Source organism: Podarcis cretensis (assembly GCF_951804945.1).
Source record: "Podarcis cretensis genome assembly, chromosome: 1".
Lineage (NCBI taxonomy): Eukaryota > Metazoa > Chordata > Lepidosauria > Squamata > Lacertidae > Podarcis > Podarcis cretensis.
The window spans coordinates 133,890,894-133,909,987 of NC_137170.1; the positions used below are offsets into that span (position 1 = coordinate 133,890,894).

A 19,094-nucleotide genomic window follows, 5' to 3' on the forward strand; every position below is an offset into this window, starting at 1 on the left:
ATCTTTTTTTAGGTGGGGGTGGGCGTGCTGTGAACTCATCTGGAAACCTGATAAACTTGGGTTCACCAAACACACATACAACCTAACACATTCACTCCCCAACCATGACTCTAAATGCCTCTTCCTCACTAGTTAGGCTTAAAAGAAGCCTTCTGGTGTGGCCAAGAGAAGACTGCTTTCAAGCCTAAATGTCTGTGTGTGATGTTTTCAGCGGCTAGGAGTTGCAGCTGAAGAGGTGAGAGTTAACCCTTCCCCAGCTGTGACTATCCCTGAAATAGCCCCCCCTCCTGCGCCACAATTAGCTTTGAGAAAAGCCTTCTGTGGGCTATAACAGATGGCTCCCCTGCCAATATATACACACACACACACACACACACCTGCACTGCGGCAAAGGACAGAGTGAGGGAGAAAGGCCTTGGCATGTGTATGTTCCCCTGTGGATGCTGGGTTGGCAGTCCCTGTGCTATTGTTTGTACTTCCCGATTAGTTTGCATTATTTGCGACAAGAACTGTAATCCTTATTACTTATGTCGAAGGTAATCATTGTGTAAATGAGAGGGAACTTACAGCATAGCATAAGATTTCTGGCAGATAATCGGGAATTTATTGTGCGGTAGAAATTCTGTAATTGAAACTTAAGAGTGGAATATACAGAGATACGGCAAGAAGTACACCTTCCCTGTAATAGTAACACAAATCATTACCATTGTAGGTAACTAAATGACCATGGAATCTGGCGCAGAGAACCAACAGAGTGGCGATGCAGCTGTTACAGAGGCAGAAAACCAACAAATGACAGTACAGGCCCAGCCACAAATCGCAACGTTAGCGCAGGTACAAAGTTGTTCTTGACTGATGTGTTGTGTCCTTAAGCAAATGTTTATAAGAGTAACTTTAACATCTCTTATGGACTCTAAAAGGTTTAAAGGTTGTTATGATTTGTTACAACTATTGCAACTAAGAAACACTGAAGTACCACAGCAGAGAATCATGTTGTTGTTTTTTACCTCTACATGCATCCCTGTCTCTCTTCCCTTCGTGGTAGACAGCAATTAAACCTGGAAGTCTCCTGCTTCATCCAAAAGAGAAAACTGTGTTTATTCGCTACAGAACAAGCTAAACACAGCTTGTTCCAAAGCTGGCAACTGTAAGTTTCAGTTTGGATAGAACAGGAAACCATTATTCATTGGCAGCTTCTGAATTTAATTGCTGCATGACACAAAGGGAGATGAGAAGGAGCTCCATGCTTGAGCAAAAAGCTTGATCTTAAGCAGCCTTTAATAAACGTATGTTTTGGTTGGAGAACAAAAAAGATCCTATTTAAAACCACCAGTATCAACTAAATCAGGTTTTTGAAACAAATCCAACACATTAATAGAGTTATGAATTTGTTATTACACAGAGGTCTGGTTAAGCCGTGGTTTGTTAACTCTGAGTTGTCTCACAGACGCCCCAACAAACAGTGGTTTGTTTCATTAATGTTTGGTTTCTTTGCCATCAGTTCTTTCATTGTGCTTTTGTAGCTTAATAAGCATTAGATAGGTGGCCAAAAAAACCCATGGTTAAGGAAGGTTCCTGGGTTTGCACCTAACAGCAAGCCAGAGTTAAAACAAGTCAACCATAAGTCAACCATAAGTCGTGCCTCCAGATAGTGGCTTCTCGTCAGTAAATAAATCATAGTTAAGCCACTGGACAGGGTTCAGACACTCAAACAAACCATGGTTTAATGAAAACTAATTTAGTGCACTATTTGTTAGTACATAAACTCCCATTATACATGGGAGTGCCTCTGAAGAAGGTTCAGAAATTTCAGCTGGTGCAGAATTCAGCAGCCAGGTTGCTCACTGAACACATAACACTGATTCTGTCCCAACTGCAGTGGCTGCCAATTAGTTTCCAGGCCCGAGTGCTGGTTTTGACCTATAAAGCCTTTAGTGGTTCAGGGCTGCAATACTTCAAGGGCCGTCTCTCCCCATATGAATTGACCCAGACTCTGCGATCATCATCTAAGGCCCTTTGTATTCCTCCGCAAGAGGTCCACAGGGAGACACACAAGAATGGGCCTTTTCTGCGGAGGCTCCTCATTTGTGGAATGCTCTCCCCAGTAAGGCTCACCTGGCGCCTTCATTACCTATCTTTAGGTGTCAGACAGGTATTGCTTTTGTTTGTTACTTTGTTATGTGTTTTTATATTGCAAACTGCCCTGTGATCCTCGGAAGAAGGGTTGTATGGAAAATAAATAAATATTAATATGAAATCTATAATCATGTAAGTTCATTATTTGTCATAAATCCATAAGATGGAAAAAGTGAAAGAGGTGTATAAAGTAAGTGTAGTCATTTATTCTTCATTAGTACCTTCGAAGAAAATATGATGATTGTTATAAAAAAGTTGTCAACCCTTGTGACATCCTGATTCTTGTGTTGAAAAGGTTTGTTAACTCTATTAGTACATAAAAGGGAGGAATGAAGGATTTAAGACATTAGTTCTGTGGTTTTAGCATAATGATTCCTACTTTCTTTCCTAGGTATCTATGCCAGCAGCTCACGCAACATCTTCTGCTCCCACCGTGACCTTAGTACAGCTGCCTAATGGGCAAACAGTTCAAGTCCATGGTGTTATCCAGGCAGCCCAGCCCTCAGTTATTCAGTCCCCACAAGTCCAGACAGTTCAGGTATGTGAAAATGCCTTTCAAATAACCATGTTATTTCCTGAAAATAGAAACATTGCCTAAACTGTTGTATCCTGAGCTTTATTATCAGCATGCAACGTTTTAAATTTCTGAAAAGAAATTCTAAACAATACCAATTTGCCTTTGCCATTTCATAGTTTATAGGTAGTTCATGCTATGCAAGATGATAAAATGACTTCAAAACTGCCATGTTCAGGACAGGACTAAAAAGTTCAAACAGGCCCTTTCTCCATTTCCATCTCTTCCGTTTAAAGTTGCTGCGCTCTTGTTTTTGTTCTTTTCCACCTCCACTGATACAGCAACAAAAATTCGGTTTCTACTGGACATAGGCATGGTCTGGCCTGAGCCACAACAGTATTTCTTGAGATAACTATTATAGCGAGAGAAGGCTGCTTGCTGAAGGATACCTGGAAGCTGCTTGGTTAGCCTTGTAAAAGAGATGTATGAGGGGAAAGAGTGTTCAGGGTAGACTCCAGCTTAGCTCCAAGGAGCATCTAATCTGGCTGTCCTAATGACCATGAAAAACCCTAAAGCCAAGTTGGTGGAAGAAGACTGGAAAAAATTTAAAGTTTATTTACAGAAACATTGCAAAATTAAGGAATGTTAGAAGGATGATGGAATGAAGTAATGTGGTTTTAGCAGAAATGATATAAAGGATTAGGTAAGAATTGATTTCTTTAATTGGAGAAAGACGAGAATGTAAAACTACAGTATATTAAGATAAATTATTAGGATAAAAACAAAGCTGGAAAGGATTTGCTGAAATATCTAATATCTAATTGAAATATCTAATTGAACTACAAAAAAGGGAGCTGTGAGGAGGTCAAGGAAATAAGCAAAGGAAAGAAAGTTATGTAAAGGTTTGAGCTGTTTTTTCTCTTTTTTCTAACTGTTTGTATTTTTGTATTGTATTTTCTGTATCTTTTTTTTCTTCTTCTTTTTTGTTGTTTTTTTCAAATTTTTCTCTCTGTAATTTTTAAAATTCGAATAAATATTATTTTTTTAAAAAAATGAAAAACCCTAAAGCCTAGCCAGTGAAGGACACAAGGCCTTGGTGGAGTGCCTACAGCAACAGCACCACAAGTTTAACAAATTACAGCCAGGATAGGCAGCATTTCAGACCTGGGAGGCATCAGCTGAGGAGGATTCCCCTGTGGTTCAGTTATGGGGCCTGGGCTTTATATCTCCTCCTTTTCATATCTGAAACCTTCCAAGGGGAAGGGGGCAGCTGGAAAATAAACGCTCTTAAGTTTTCATTCTGAAGCAGTCCACCATATGAGAAGAATAGCATTTTATTTAGTTTCTGCTGAAAAGGGATGTGTGTTTAGGTGATTGGAAGACCTGCACATACATAGGTGTTTTCTTGAAAGAGTTGTTCATATTCTGATGTGAATCAATAACCAATTTAGAACAGCTAGTGTATCCTCTACAGCAGAAAGCAGCTGCCCACCCTTGGTTTAGAATAAAAGACTTAAGCAGTTCATTAAAGGTAAAGGTACCCCTGCCCGTACGGGCCAGTCTTGACAGACTCTGGGGTTGTGCGCCCATCTCACTTAAGAGGCCAGGGGCCAGCGCTGTCCGGAGACACTTCCGGGTCACGTGGCCAGCGTGACATCGCTGCTCTGGCCGGAGCCAGAGCCAGAGCCGCACACGGAAACGCCGTTTACCTTCCCGCTGGTAAGCGGTCCCTATTTATCTACTTGCACCCGGAGGTGCTTTCGAACTGCTAGGTTGGCAGGCGCTGGGACCGAGCAGCGGGAGCGCACCCCGCCGCAGGGATTCGAACCGCCGACCTTTCGATCGGCAAGTCCTAGGCGCTGAGGCTTTAACCCACAGCGCCACCTGCGTCCCGTTAAGCAGTTCATTATGCTGCTTAATTAGGGGTATTTAATATGGTTCTTTCCCTAAGCGGGTTCCAAAGCACTCTCAAAATCATTTGCTATTAAGCATGACAATAGGAACAATTTAGATTGCCCTGGTGTGGTCTTCCTACAAGCATGTAGCTGGCAATTATTGGAAACAGAATGCTGAACTAGTTGGAACTTTGGTCTGATCCAGAAAGGCCCTTCTTATGTTCTTAAAAATGTGAGATAAATGTAGGATGCAGCCCTAAGGACACCAAGATGGCGTCCCATAGGCCATAGGCTAGATGGGATCTACCTCTGTGGCAGATCCTTCAAAGCCCTAGCCCAGCAAACATTGGAATTCTGAAGTCAGCTGGGCGAAAAAGGAGATAGCAGCTTTGATCCAGAGGCATCCTGGTCATGTGACTTACCCTCAAATGAGGGAGAAATTTAGTCACACTCCTAAGCAGAACTAAATCTTTCCTCCTATTGTTTCCAGTGGTATGGAAATTTTTTTAATAAAAAAAAACCAAAGTGGGAAACAGTCAAAGGGATACCAGGGTTTTCCTCCTGCCCTGTCGCATTGAGCCATTGTGCATCCACCCAGGATTGCAGTTTTAGAGATTTCTTATTAAGAATCACTAATCAACAGATAGACTTCATAAGTCTGTTTATACAGTTGTGTAAGCAGTACTAGGTTTTTTAGATCATCTTGATAAGGATTCCTGTTTGCTGCTTTACAAGTTCTGTCATTTCTTCTGCCTATACTTCCAGTCACTAAAGCTAGGTTTATGCTGTTTGTCATGTAAAACCCTCCAGAGTTCAGATGACACACAGGAATTTCTAAGCATAGTGAAACAAGATAAGAAACTGATAACAAAAGTGCTTGGAATTTAGGAGGAGACGATTAAAGGCAAGAATGCAGTAGGAATGCTGAAATAATAAGAAGTGTTTCACAATCCTGAAATCCTGGTTATACTGAATGTTGACGACGTACCTATAGATCTTTGAGCAAGTTATGTTCCACAAGTGAAGGCACCTGATAGCCTTGCCAATATCTACACATGTTTGGTTTTTGCTTGTTTGGTTTTTAAATTTAAAAACATTATTTTCTTTTTGGGGGAAACAGACTTTTACTTGCTTTTTCTTTATTGCGTTTTCATATTCACCAGTAAACCAGGTTAGCAAGTGTTGGCCGGACACCACCTATGGATCCCATACCTGCCTTCTGCTACTAAGAGCGTCAATGACATCCCCTTTTTGCAGAGGCCAGGTTTTATAAAGTTCCATGTTCCTCTGAGCATGTTTGTTCAGAGTAGATAGGAGACCACAGTTTCTTACACTACAGTGGTGCCCCGCAAGACGAATGCCTCGCAAGACGAAAAACTCGCTAGACGAAAGAGTTTTCCGTCTTTTGAGGTGCTTCGCAAGACAAATTTCCCTATGGGCTTGCTTCGCAAGACGTTTCGTCTTGCGAGTTCTTGCGAGTTCTTTCCCTTTTTCCCCCTTTTTCTAAGCCGCTAATAGCCGCTAAGCCCCTAATAGCGCTAATCCGCTAAGCTGCTAATAGCCGTGCTTCGCAAGACGAAGAGACTCACGGAACGGATTAATTTCGTCTTGCGAGGCACCACTGTACTTGGGTCTTCAGATTTTCATGTATAGAAGAGGACCTCATGGTGTGGGTTTGCTGACCATATTCTCACCTTTACATCTGTTTTTACTTAAATATGTTTAAAACGGTAACATTACTGTGCTCTTATACCTAGATCTCCACTATTGCAGAAAGTGAAGATTCACAGGAATCCGTGGACAGTGTCACAGACTCCCAGAAACGCAGGGAGATTCTTTCCAGACGACCTTCTTACAGGTAGGAATTTAATTTCTCTTACACACATGCAGCAAATCAGCTTCTTATAATTACTGTCTAGTGACACGTCAGACAGAAGTCATTTAGCTTTCAATTTTCTCAACAATCAGTTTCTTTGTTGTTCTACAAACTCCGGTACAAGTTATAGTCATACTGTATAACTATAATGTGTTCCAGATGTTTGGCATGGGGCTTCTACTGACCCGGTTTGAGGAGAGGAAGCGAAGTCTTGTTAGGCTAGCACAATGATGAGGTTCAATACGGCCCAGTGCACCGAAATCAGTTGGATTATCCCAAACTGTACAATAGGGGCAAAAATCCTTTTTGGCTTCAGTATACAGTTTGGTTGGACAGTGTTCTCGAAGCTACAAACATGAGTCTGACCAAACTGCAGGAGGCAGTGGAAGACAGGAGTGCCTGGCGTGCTCTGGTCCATGGGGTCACGAAGAGTCGGACACGACTAAACGACTAAACAACAACAACAAATACAGTTTGTTGCTAAGAGATATTAATCTTGAAGTGTTGTGTTCAAATCCTGCTTGGGTATCCATAGGTCAAGTCCTGCTGAGAAAGTAAGAGCTATATTCAGAGGCATTTCACATCTGTATACCTGTTGCTATAGGAGCAAATGGCAGATGAGGCTTCATGCTCCTAGCTAACCACCATAGGGAACAGAATATTGAAATGGATGTGCCCTCTGTCTGATCCAGCCAGGCTTTCCTTAGGTTCTTACCCTGCCAGTGTGACAGCCTGGGCATTCCGTCCCTGCCCTTCCAGTTATACCAATTCTCCTGCCCAAAAATACAGAAGCTACGAGAACCTGGTAAGATTTCTACAATATTCTTCCCTTTTCAGAAAAATATTGAACGACTTGTCCTCAGATGCCCCAGGAGTGCCAAGGATTGAAGAAGAAAAGTCTGAAGAGGAAGCAACAGCACCTGCCATCACGACTGTCACGGTGCCAACTCCAATTTACCAGACAAGCAGTGGGCAATACAGTATGTTGCTTGTGTTTCTCATCTGATAAGTGGAGAGGAAGAATACTTCAGAGATTTGGTTTTTAAAAGATGGCAAGAATGCTTAGTATGTATATTATGAATTTTTCCTAAGTGCTCAAAACGTGAAGCCCCACGTTTGCCACTCCCAAGTTTTGAAATTGTGGTGTCAGAAATGCTGGAAGGAGAGAAACAGGAAATACGTGGGAAGAGGCCAAAAGGTAATACAGACAGGACACAGTGCTATTTTTCTAGAAAAAGAGAACTCGTCATGAGCACCTTCGTCGTTCTCTTAAAATGGCAGTGGCGCCTACCTGAGAGGTGCTGGAACCCACCTGAGAGGTGCCGGGACTGAGTTCCTGTGAGTTCCCCCTGAAAAGTGCCCTTTGGATGCAAAGGTTCCTACTTTCACCAAAGGCCAGCTTCCTGTTCTGGCAAAATAAACAACACTTCCTTGATGCAATGGATCGGTAGAACAGGGGGTTTCTTGAGTAGCAGCACAGCCAACAAAGTCTGTTTATATACAATTCTGAAGGTCTTTTTTCAGCCCAAACACCCTTCACTTGTCCTAGCTGAAGGTATATTATTGGCGGGTAGGGGGGTTGCCCCTCCATAGAACAGCTTTATCCTACTTCCTCAGTGTGAGATACCGTGCCAGCTTGTGCCATTATGACTACAAAGGACGAGCTGACTCAAGCAGTTGAGGTGGTAGTTTATCAAGTGATATGGTGATTGCATTCCAGTTTAACTCCTATTGACGCTTTGCAATAGCTATTGCATGCAAGCATGCTTCCATGTTGCAGTTGCAGTTTTCATGTGAGAAGCATTGCCATGTGGATTGTCCTTACTCAGTAAACTTTCAGGGCTGGAGTGGGGGGGGGGCAGATGAAGAGCATGGTGCTTGCAACTGTTTTTTGCCCTGGTCCCCAGTGTGGTCCTGATTTTCTTTTAGGGACTGGTGTTGCTGATATCAACCATCAATATGGCAATGCTCTGCATGCAGGTATTGTCTGCATGAATGGACGGGTGTAAATGTGGAGGAGCTGAGGAATCTTGTACTAGAAGCGCTGAATGAGGGGACCGTGTGTGAACGGCATTTGTGCTGCTGTCTGGATGAGGTGGAACAGACCGAGGGACTTCATGAAAGAGAATAGACTCATGAAATAAAAACCAGAAGAGAAACTGTATGTGAAGAACGAAAAGGAACTGAGATTAAGAGACGGAGGAATGCTAGAATGGAGATCTGAGAAAAGGGTGTAGATGAAAGCATAACCATGCAGGATAGAGAAGAGGGGGAAACAAAATGAAAAAACAAAAAACCTTAATCATTAGAATGGGCAGAGCTTGATAGAGGCATGTCAGAAGTAGATTGATAACTTTGATGAGCTTTATGTCATTCGTTATTTGTAACTAATATTCTGTTGACCTACACATTTTTTCACATTACTGAAAATCTCACATAGTAAATACCTCATGATCACCAAAATCAATATTTAGAGGGTCTTATTGTTACTCTTGAAATGTAAGTTGTGAATATTTATTTTGCCCATAAAGTAGATATTTTCACTCTGCAGGAGGAAATTGTTATCTAAATTAGGTTGTTAAAAAAACAAACCATAGTTGCAAGGAATAGAAACATAACTGGCAAGTTGATGACAGTTTTTTAACATTGGCCTGTGTGGTGATTGCAGTCCCAGCTGCTGGGGTTTCAGTCTCAGGGCAGTATTTCCCTGGAATGACAACGGTAATGGCACCACATCCATAAAAAACAAGAGTCTTGAAACGGACTTAATTTTCAAATTGTTGGTTTGACTAAAGGACTGAGGACAGTTGTGTGTATGGCACTGAGGAGGTCAATATTCTAATATGCTGACTCGCATCTGCCTGCTTTCAGTTGCCATCACCCAGGGAGGTGCAATCCAGCTGGCTAATAATGGCACCGATGGAGTCCAAGGCCTGCAGACGCTCACCATGACCAATGCTGCTGCAACACAGCCTGGTACCACCATTTTACAGTACGCACAGACCACGGATGGACAGCAGATTCTCGTGCCCAGCAACCAAGTTGTTGTACAAGGTAAAGAAGAGCAGTTTTAAGCAGTTTGCTCAAGTTTAGCACTAGACACGTGCCATGTGTGAAATTTTTCCCCCCATAGGGAATCACTGTGCACATGTAATATTTGTGAAGCACCATACTTTCAAGCAAATTTACCTGTTTCTAAGGAAGCTGCAATACACTCTGCTGTTCTAGCAATAGTGGGCAATAGAATGAAGTAGTTAGTAATGGGCCAGAATTCTGAATGCTAATAGCTAGACAATAGCATAGTTTTGGTTTTGGTTTTTTAAAAGTGTCCTTCCTCCAAGGTTTTGTTTCTGGTGCTGCCAAGCAATCTTTGGCAGCAGTACCCTATCAAAGGTGGGGACATTATTTACTTTTGGAGCAAAGGTGCCCAAACTAGAGTTTACTCTTCTTGCTCCTTGAAAGTCCCTAGGGTTACTTTTAAGTTTAATTGAACCATGACTGTTCACTAACCCACACAAAAACAATTATGTGCCTGGCCAAGCCTGATGAAAAAAAGAGCAGTGGCTTTGAAGAATTATACAGTGGTGCCCCGCAAGCCGAACGCCTCGCAAGACGGAAAACTCGCTAGACGAAAGAGTTTTCCGTTTTGGAGGTGCTTCGCAAAACGAATTTCCTATGGGCTTGCTTCGCAAGACGAAAATGTCTTGCGAGTTCCTGCGGGGTTTTTTTCCTCCCCCCCCCTTTTTCTAAGCCGCTTATCCGCTAAGCCGAAAAGCCGCTAATAGTGCTAATCCGCTAAGCCGTCAATGGGCTTGCTTCGCAAGACAAAAAAACCGCTAGACGAAGAGACTCGCGGAACGGATTCTTTTCGTCTTGCGAGGCACCACTGTATGTGGAAAATAAGGAGTCAGGGAGAAACACAGGAGGAAACAGCTATGTACAGCAGAAGCCTATAATTTGACAAAGGTTCTGGGTAGGAGGAGCAGTAGCAATGGTTGCAGATAGCAATACTGCAGGGTGCAGATAGGGATGGTGGAGACTGGGAAAGGGTTGATCCTGAAGAGTCAGGAGGGGCCCTGTGGAAGAAGCAGTGCTGGCAGCCTGGAAGTGGGCTGATGTATTGAATTGGAGAAGGGTCTGGGCTAGAGAAGTAGAAGAGAGAGCTAGGGTGTGAGGAGGCCATATGAAAAAGGATCAGAAAGTAAGAATGGGCAGGGATGAGCAAAGCCACAGAGGCAAGTAAGATGGGGAGGAAGAGGCAAACGCATCATGGACATGTTACGTAAATATGTACATTTAGCCCAGCCACACAGGCAGAAGCTTTACACATTTGCAGCACAGCACGGAAGCAACACAAAGGTGTCATCAACCGTGCAGCTTCAGGTAATGAGGGGAGAGATTCTTCGTTTGAAATGACAGGTCCCCGTCCCCCCCGTCCCCAGTGTAGGCTTCCAGAGCTGTCAGACCTAATACCCCTGCATTCCCTGATCCGTTTTTTTCTCTTAGCTGCCTCAGGAGATGTCCAGACCTACCAAATTCGCACAGCACCTACAAGCACCATTGCACCTGGTGTCGTGATGGCATCCTCCCCAGCACTTCCCACCCAGCCAGCAGAGGAAGCAGCGCGGAAGAGAGAAGTCCGCCTAATGAAGAACAGGTTTGTGTGTTCTGGAGGACTGAGGTGGACCAGCAGACCCGCCCCCCAACTCTACCCGCCCCCGCCCCCCACAATCCTGCCGAAGGTTTTGTTACCAGGTGGAACTGAGGGTGTGGCAGAAATTTGGCTGTGCCTGAAAAATAAAATAAGCAGAAATGTGGCTCCGAAAGGTAGCTTCAGTACACACCAGTCTTTATCCCTCAGCATGAAGGGCAAGAAAAGTTGTGGTGTGTAGTACCTTACTCCTCTCACCACACCCCAAAATTACCTAGCTAAAAAATCAGTCCAAAAAGGAAAATAACACCAAATGCAAATATTCCTTACAATTTACCAGCAATTTGAATTTAAGCCAGAGTTCATGCAAAAAGGGGAAAAAATATCAAATGCAAAATATAATAATAATAATAATAATAATAATAATAATAATAATAATAATGTAATAATAATAATAATAATTTATATCCCACCCTCCCCAACCGAAGCTGGGCTCAGAGCAGCTAACAACAGTAAATATACCATACAGTTGATCCATACAGTTTAGTGGCATATGTGAAATTACCTCCCTTTGCTTCAGAAGGTTCCTGATACGTTAGGCAAGCAATGGTGATTTGCCACAACTACAAGGAAGCCTGTTGCTCACCTGTCCATAAAGAAGATTTGTGTTTATTCTACTCCCAAACAAACAATAAATATTATACTATTCAGTTAGTTCTGCTTCGGTTTTATCAGTTTAAAATCAGTGAACATATTGACTTGAGCTTTAATATTCTGTTTTGCCTACAGGGAAGCAGCACGCGAGTGCCGCAGGAAGAAAAAAGAATATGTCAAATGTCTAGAAAACAGAGTGGCTGTGCTTGAAAACCAAAACAAGACATTGATTGAAGAGCTAAAAGCACTTAAGGACCTTTATTGCCACAAATCGGATTAATTTTAGATCCCCATTTTTGGTTTGTTAATGTCAGAGAAAGACTGCTTTGGTGACTGCCAGAAAGACAAAGTGGACTTTTTATTTTCTAAACATTTCTCTCTTTTTTTTTTCTACGCGCAAAACTGCCTGAAAGCAACTGCAGAATTTTATTCGTCTGTGCTTTGCATTAAACTGTGAATGTTGAAACACCTGCCTCCACTTCTCCCCCACCTTCCCTCTCCCTTCCCCCGAATTATTTTCACCACAGTGCATCCTGGTTGAGAAGAAAGAGAAGAGACTTCCTCATCTCCCATCTTCTTCAAGGAATAATAACATTCACTTCTGAAGCTGGGTTTTGTTTTTTGTGTGTGCGCGCAGAGGGGGTTATTTCATAATGCTTTCAAGAATTAAAACACAGAGCTCATCTGAATCCCTCAGAGATGGTTATCGCAAGGCTCTGCCCTGAAGTATTATGTGTGCGTACCCAAGGTATGCTCTGAGGAAGCTATGGTTGCCAAATTGTCGCATGGTTTCAAACGTCCATTATCAAACTTTACAGTTGCAGCTACGTGGTAGAATGATGCCAAAAGACATGTACTTCAGGTATGTAGGTATGTACACAATAGGAATTAAATGAGCATATAGAGAAGCGTTGGGGAGAAGGTGGGATAGTCACCTGTAACCTCCATCTGTTTTTTAGATAGTTTTCTATATGATAAAAGATGATTCCATTGATTTCCTGTTTTTTATATATAAAAAAGGATATTTCATGTGTTCAGTCTTTTGATTGCCCGTAAAGAAATCATCTAACGCTTATGATATCCTAAGGGGACATGGACTCCTAGCAAGCAGTAGAGCAGGAACGGTAACGTTCTGCTTTAGCTTAGAAGTCCATGAGATTATCATAAAGAATAATTCATTAAAACACCATTTTTGTTTTGCATTATCCAGAGGCGATGTTATACAAGGCAACCACTAGCAGTGCATACTTGAGTGAAGAAAGGAGTGAATGTTAACTTTTTCGTGCAGGTGACCTGGTAGAGAATTTTTTTTTTTTAATCTCCCTATTGTGCACATAGATGGTGTGAAATTGAACTTTGCTGACTTGTTAAACCTAAGTCATCAGCCAGACCTGCATCCCAGTTAAGCTATCTGATTTCAGTAGGACTTTGTGTCATTTAGGGATCAAGCTGGATCTAAGTAAAAGTTTCTCATCTGCAGACATTCAAACCCTAAGGAGTAAAAAGAAAAAAACTTCCCCTAAAGTATGTTGCAGGAATCAGTAATGTGATTAATCAATATAATATGATTTAAGGCAGCAAATAAGCCGTTCAACATTAGAAATTCCTTTGTTCAAGCTACTTTGGCTTCTTAAGGTGGAATCAGTTCTCCGGAGGCAAAATGGACTTATTTAAGAGAACATGAAGTTATTTTGAATCTCTAATCCCAGCAGTTATTTTGATCCTCATCTATAAAAGCCTGCATATAAAATAAGACTGCTCCTGAAAGAATATTAGTTCACAGATCTTCTTAAAGGTGATAAAACCAACATGGCCTATTGCAATGTTTTATCAGTTAAATGTAACACCTGTAGCAATAATTTAGCTAGTAATTTTACTTAATAGTGCATTTGTTTTTTATGAAAATAAGTGCAAATCTTGATAATTTACTCTTTTATCAGATGAAGACAAAATTTGTTTACATGGCATGTCACAAAATCTTTAGAATTAAAGAATATAAAAAGTTATCAAGCCTCATATTTTAAGCAGCTTATTTTTATTTGCAAGGCAAACTTTTCCTCCTGCTAGTGGATAAAATAATACAGACATTTTGAACAAAAATAAGTCCTGCCATTTTAGAAACCCTTTAATTCTCACATCATAATATTTTTTTAAACAAAACAAAAGCAGGTTCCTACAAAGAAATGGGATGATAGATTATGGAGAACTCAGATCCACAATTTTTACCTGCCTTGTGAGGTTTGTTCCCCTCACCCCCCGAAATTTTGGTAGAATCATGATCTCTGCTGATTTTCTCAAATTGCTAACCTCATTGAAAACCATTGTATGTGTTGATCTTGGTTTGAGAAAGCCTCTTTCAAAACTGGCTGTGGATGTGTCAGGTAATCTGTTTAAACATTATGTAATAATCTAAAATTCGTTCATCAGGAAAGCAACCACCATAACTCTCTGCTTGCTGTGTTCTTGGCATCTCCTGCAATTAGTTGAGAGAGTTGCATTTCAGCAAGAGATATCAGCAGACAAATGGGTTGTGGTGGGGCTGATCCTACGCTTAATTTCAGCCTTTCCCAGGTTCCATTCGGTCAAAGGAGGCTCAACATGAACTGCTTGCAAAATCTAGTGTGGCTCGTCTATAGGTCAATTCAGGGTTTTCATTCTGGAATCTTTCACCAGCAATAAAATAACATCTGTCAGTTTTTACTTACCCAATACCGAGATATCTGGCATTTCTTATGAAATACAACAATTTCCTATTTCTTATGTTTTCGGTAACCCAAGTTCAGACTTTACTGGTATGTCCTTTGTAATTATGACAGCCAAAAGGAACTGAAGAGAATGCGAAAAACAAGCAAACCCTTATTTTATATATTGCTAATTTATTGAACAAACAGCAAGATTGTCTTACCTGGTTGTTTTGCATTGGCCCCTTTGCTGCTCAACAGAAATTTTGCTAAAATACTAAGTTGGTTGCCAGGCTTAATTGGGAAAAAAAAAGGTGTAGAAAGGGCTAGCTCCATTGTAGTCATCATACATAGGTCTGGTTTCAAGTACAGTTTCTATCTTTTACAAAATAAAAGGTACCATGTAGGCAATTAAAATATTGCCCAGGGTGTTCTTCTAACAGATATTCTTGGAAAATGCGTATGTATAAAATATGTACATATATAAAATATATATACACAGTATATAATCTATAGCTCTGAGAGCTTTTAAGTCAGGAATGCTGAGTATTATAGTATATTGAGGTCAGAAAAAAAGTTTTACTCTGTGTGTGTGAGAGAGAGAATGTGCATGCGTGTTAATACACACGCTTCAGCCTCTTGTTTGAGCTACATTCTTCTGGCGCTTATTGATATGTTGTATTGTTGTTCACTTACCCATATTTAGTGATTTTATTTCACTGCAATTTGTATTTTTTTAGAAAGTGAATTATGGAATTATGTCAGCCGTTTTAAGCTCCTCTCTTCCCCCAGATTCTTCACCTTGTGCTTTGTCTCTTCGGCAGCTATACATTAAGGCAAAAAAAATAAAATAAAAGGAAAAGATTTGCTTTATACAAAGGGAACTAATGACCCACCCACCCCACCCCTTTTTTTTTTTTTTTGAGTGTGAAAGCACACATCCGTCTAAACAAGTCTGGTGGTTCTATAGTGTCTCTATTTCAGAAACAATTATCTGAAGCTAAATAATTCCCAGTAAGGTGAGAACGTGCGGTATGACAAAAATCAGTTTTGGTAATGAGCTCAAATATATCACCTGCAGCCTTGGGTGCTGTTGAAGGCTAGAATGTGCAACTACATGCTGCAGGTGGAGACTGAATGTTTGATTGTGTTCCCACATGTACCGTATTTTTCGCTCTATAACACGCACCAGACCATAACACGCACGTAGTTTTTAGAGGAGGAAAACAAGAAAAAAAATATTCTAAACGAAATAGTGGATATATGATTTTTGTGGTTCATGCTGTGGCCACAGACATGTGATCTGACAGTGAGTTTGGAGTAGCCCAATGCAAAAATCCTGTGGATCCATGCTTTGTAACTACGGAGGAGGGAAGGAAGGCGAACCATGGATCCTCTGCTCACGACTACAGCAGATCCCCCCTGCCACCCGCAGGCATTCGCTCCATAACACGCACAGACATTTCCCCTTACTTTCTGGGAGGAAAAAAGTGAGTGTTATGGTGCAAAAAATACGGTATTTTTAAAAATCCTGCCCATAAAAAAAACTAGTGTTAAGGAGAAGGGTATACTATAGCCTTCCACTGACATCTTAGTTTTTAATGTTTGGGCATGTTGTGATGAGGCAAACATTTCAATTGCCATCTGCAGTGTGAAGTTGCAGTACAGTCACAGTTCAAATTTTGCCTTTGAGGGTATTGATCATGCAGCTTGGCTCTTAACCTGAAGAGCGTCTAGCATATTTATTGTGGTCCTACTATTTGTATATATCTCATTACTTTTAGCTAATCCACTGACTCTCAGGATAAACTTTAAAAGAGGCAATTCTTGCGGGGGGATCTGCAGGGCAGGACCAAAAATCTACAGGCCACTGGAAGTTAGGAAGATTACAGTCCTTTTAATGACATTAGAAATGTGGCAGAGGATTGTATTTAATGATTGGAACAATCATATGAGAAAAGGGGAAACTAAATTTTGGTGATGCTGAATTCATTTTGTAGTTTGTGAATAGAACTGAACATTTCAAGGATCGAATCCAGATGAAAAAAATGTAAGATGCATGGATTTGTTTTCCTTGAAGAGTGAAGCTACATAACACACCCAGATTTATCAGAAAGCACAACTCCCTAGTATTTCCTGCCGGCAATTAAGATGAGTTGATGTAAAGTTAAAGACTCTTAAAATGGGTTTATTTTTCTATACGATAAACCCATGGTTGCATACTTTATGCCTATGGATAGATTTTATCAAGTCTTCTAAATTTTCTAGATAAAAAGTACACCAACCTCTGTTCTGAGCACATTGAGAAGCACAGCCAGCTTGGAACTGTTAAATATATGGTGCTGAAATTTTAGCAGTGCACTGTCTTGTGATACGTTCATCTTCCATGCTGACTGTAGCTTAAGAATTATTGCATGGCTTCACTGCAAGATGAGAAATCAGTAGACGACATATCAGAATGTACGGTAGTCCCAAATATTTCATTCTGATATATTTGCATCCTGAAACACTGCAACCTCAAAATGTATGTAAACCATAGTCGTAGGTGAACGGACAGGCTTTTTCTTTTAATAGCACAAATGTATTTTTGGTACTGCAAATGCAGGTCCCTGCTAGCTTGAAGTGAGCGGTCGTACATTTTAAAGTCATGTTTACAGAGTCAGAAATGATGAGGGTTTGTTCAGGATTGTTATTTTGATCACTCCCTTGCTTATACCTGCGAGGAATCTCACCGCATCTTACTGTACCCTTTTACTCACTTTCTCAGGGTTTGTGTGCACATGTACGTTTTCACCAATTCAGCATTTATTTCTGGGATGCTTGGTGTCAAGGGGACCTATAGCTTACCCCAGTGTAATGAGACAACTGAGAACAACTACTCTGGGATTTAGCTCATTAATTTATGGATACGTGGCTGCAAAAATTAAGCATCGAGGTCCTAAGGTTGCCATTCTTTTGCAGTGCTTTCTGAATATTACCCAGTCACCACTGCCTACCACAATAACTATGCTGTATTGTTTATATGTGGCCTCTTAGCCTCACATTGAACCCAAGGCACATCAAACCTCTCTTAATTATCTGGGGGTTCTCCTCACTTGAATTTCTCCTCCTGATTGACCTGTTGATAATGGAACCAAGTTAGAGATTGGTGCAGATTTAAAAACAACCATTGGCTGTGTCATTCTAAGCAAGATACTACTGTATCAGTCAGTCACTTGAGCTGTGGCCGCATATTGATTTGATGGACAATCTGAGGCAGGAAGAAAGAGGAGAGGAGACCTAAAACAGTTTGATGGTATTCAATAAGGTCATGATAAATAATTGGGAGATTGTTTTTAAAATGTTTTCTACTAGTTGCACTTGAGCCAGATACCACTCCACTCCATATCTGTGTAATAGAATTATTTCTGTTTTGAAATAAGAAGAAACTAAATGCTAGACCTTCAATTCCATTTACAACCCTACTACTTTATGTATGACCATTCTGCTTGCAAGAACACACAGAGAGAAATTTGTGCAAGTGAAGCACCTTCTCTAAAGCTCCTTCGTTACGTTTGGAAGGCAGTTTACACATGAAGAAATCACAATTCAAAATTTCAAGTTTCTGGAATGGGGATGGCTATGCTATTTTTATTTAAGAGAAACTAAAATTCACCCCCATTTCTGATTCTTCACCCAAAACAATCAGCACAAAACAGGGTATTGAACTTTGAAAAAAGTTTCCTCTTGAAATTAAATTGCTGAGCAAAGAAATATGAACTGGGGATGGGTTAATTTCATTTGAGAATCCTCTATTTCCTAGAAACACCCCTGTTTTAATTTTGTAATTATTGTTTTGTGCGTTTATTCCCCCCACCCCATGTACTGAGTTACACTGCTTTTTATTAACATTGTGTACATACTAACTGCTTTGTGTTTCAGAATGCTAGTAATTGCTTTGTATATTAAAGTGATCCTTGTGAATTTGTGAATTGTCATAAAAGTGCTTTTTCTTACTGTAAAGTTTGTGGTATAAACTGTCATAACACCCTTTTTACACATTTATGTGCAGACACATAAACATGCTTTTAAAATCATTTTGAAGTCTCTTTTCTTCAGAGAAGGAGGGTCATTTATCTTGATGCTGTTGACGTCAGCAATACTTGACCACTTAAGAGCAAAACAATAAAATAGAAATGCTCTGAGAGCCCAATCATAGGTATACTTTCTGTCAAGCTGGCGAGGAACCCTAGGATGCAGCCTAAGGGCTGCTTTGGGGGCAAGAGACAGGTATGCTAGCAGGAGAGTTTATGCCACCAGATGTATTTCAGAACACCTGCGGAAAGCTCCCCTAATCTAGATGTACCAGGGGCCCATGGGAAATGGGAATGAATTCCCATTCATGTCCCTGGCACACCCACAAAAATGATGTTACCTTTCATTATTAACAGGAAGGAAGAAATGGGGGGGGGGGCTGCTCCCTTGACTAGGAAATGGGGAGGCAGGGCTGAAGAAATTTGTAGAAACCATAGCAATGGCCCTCCTAACCTCCCAGCTCCACATTTTGCACCAGAATAATAGCACAGATCGCTTGTGCCCCTTTCCTCAGAATGGCGCTGATAATGCCAAGGTTGCAGGCTTTTCCCTGCATAAAGGGACGGCTGTATATTGCTGGTTTGCAGGCAGTTGGACTAGATCCTGGAGGTCC

The 19,094-nt window shown here is 41.0% G+C and overlaps 1 protein-coding gene across 5 annotated transcripts in view; it reads left to right on the plus strand.

The window, feature by feature from the left end:
- Window positions 1-18,483, plus strand: part of CREB1 (cAMP responsive element binding protein 1) — a 34,680-nt gene extending 16,197 nt beyond the window's left edge. For 3 of the 5 annotated variants that reach the window (XM_079982343.1, XM_079982342.1, XM_079982341.1), the window contains 8 exons: window positions 713-834; window positions 2,528-2,674; window positions 6,303-6,403; window positions 7,259-7,401; window positions 8,351-8,401; window positions 9,293-9,475; window positions 10,928-11,078; window positions 11,862-18,483. In XM_079982343.1, coding sequence (XP_079838469.1) covers window positions 721-834; window positions 2,528-2,674; window positions 6,303-6,403; window positions 7,259-7,401; window positions 8,351-8,401; window positions 9,293-9,475; window positions 10,928-11,078; window positions 11,862-12,006 — 1,035 coding nt within the window. In that variant the 5' untranslated portion in view covers window positions 713-720 and the 3' untranslated portion in view covers window positions 12,007-18,483. Of the gene's footprint in view, window positions 1-710; window positions 835-2,527; window positions 2,675-6,302; window positions 6,404-7,258; window positions 7,402-8,350; window positions 8,402-9,292; window positions 9,476-10,927; window positions 11,079-11,861 lie in introns of all 5 variants that reach the window. The other 2 variants (XM_079982344.1, XM_079982345.1) reach the window with 2 other exon arrangements.
- The last annotated feature ends 611 nt before the right edge of the window (window positions 18,484-19,094 follow it).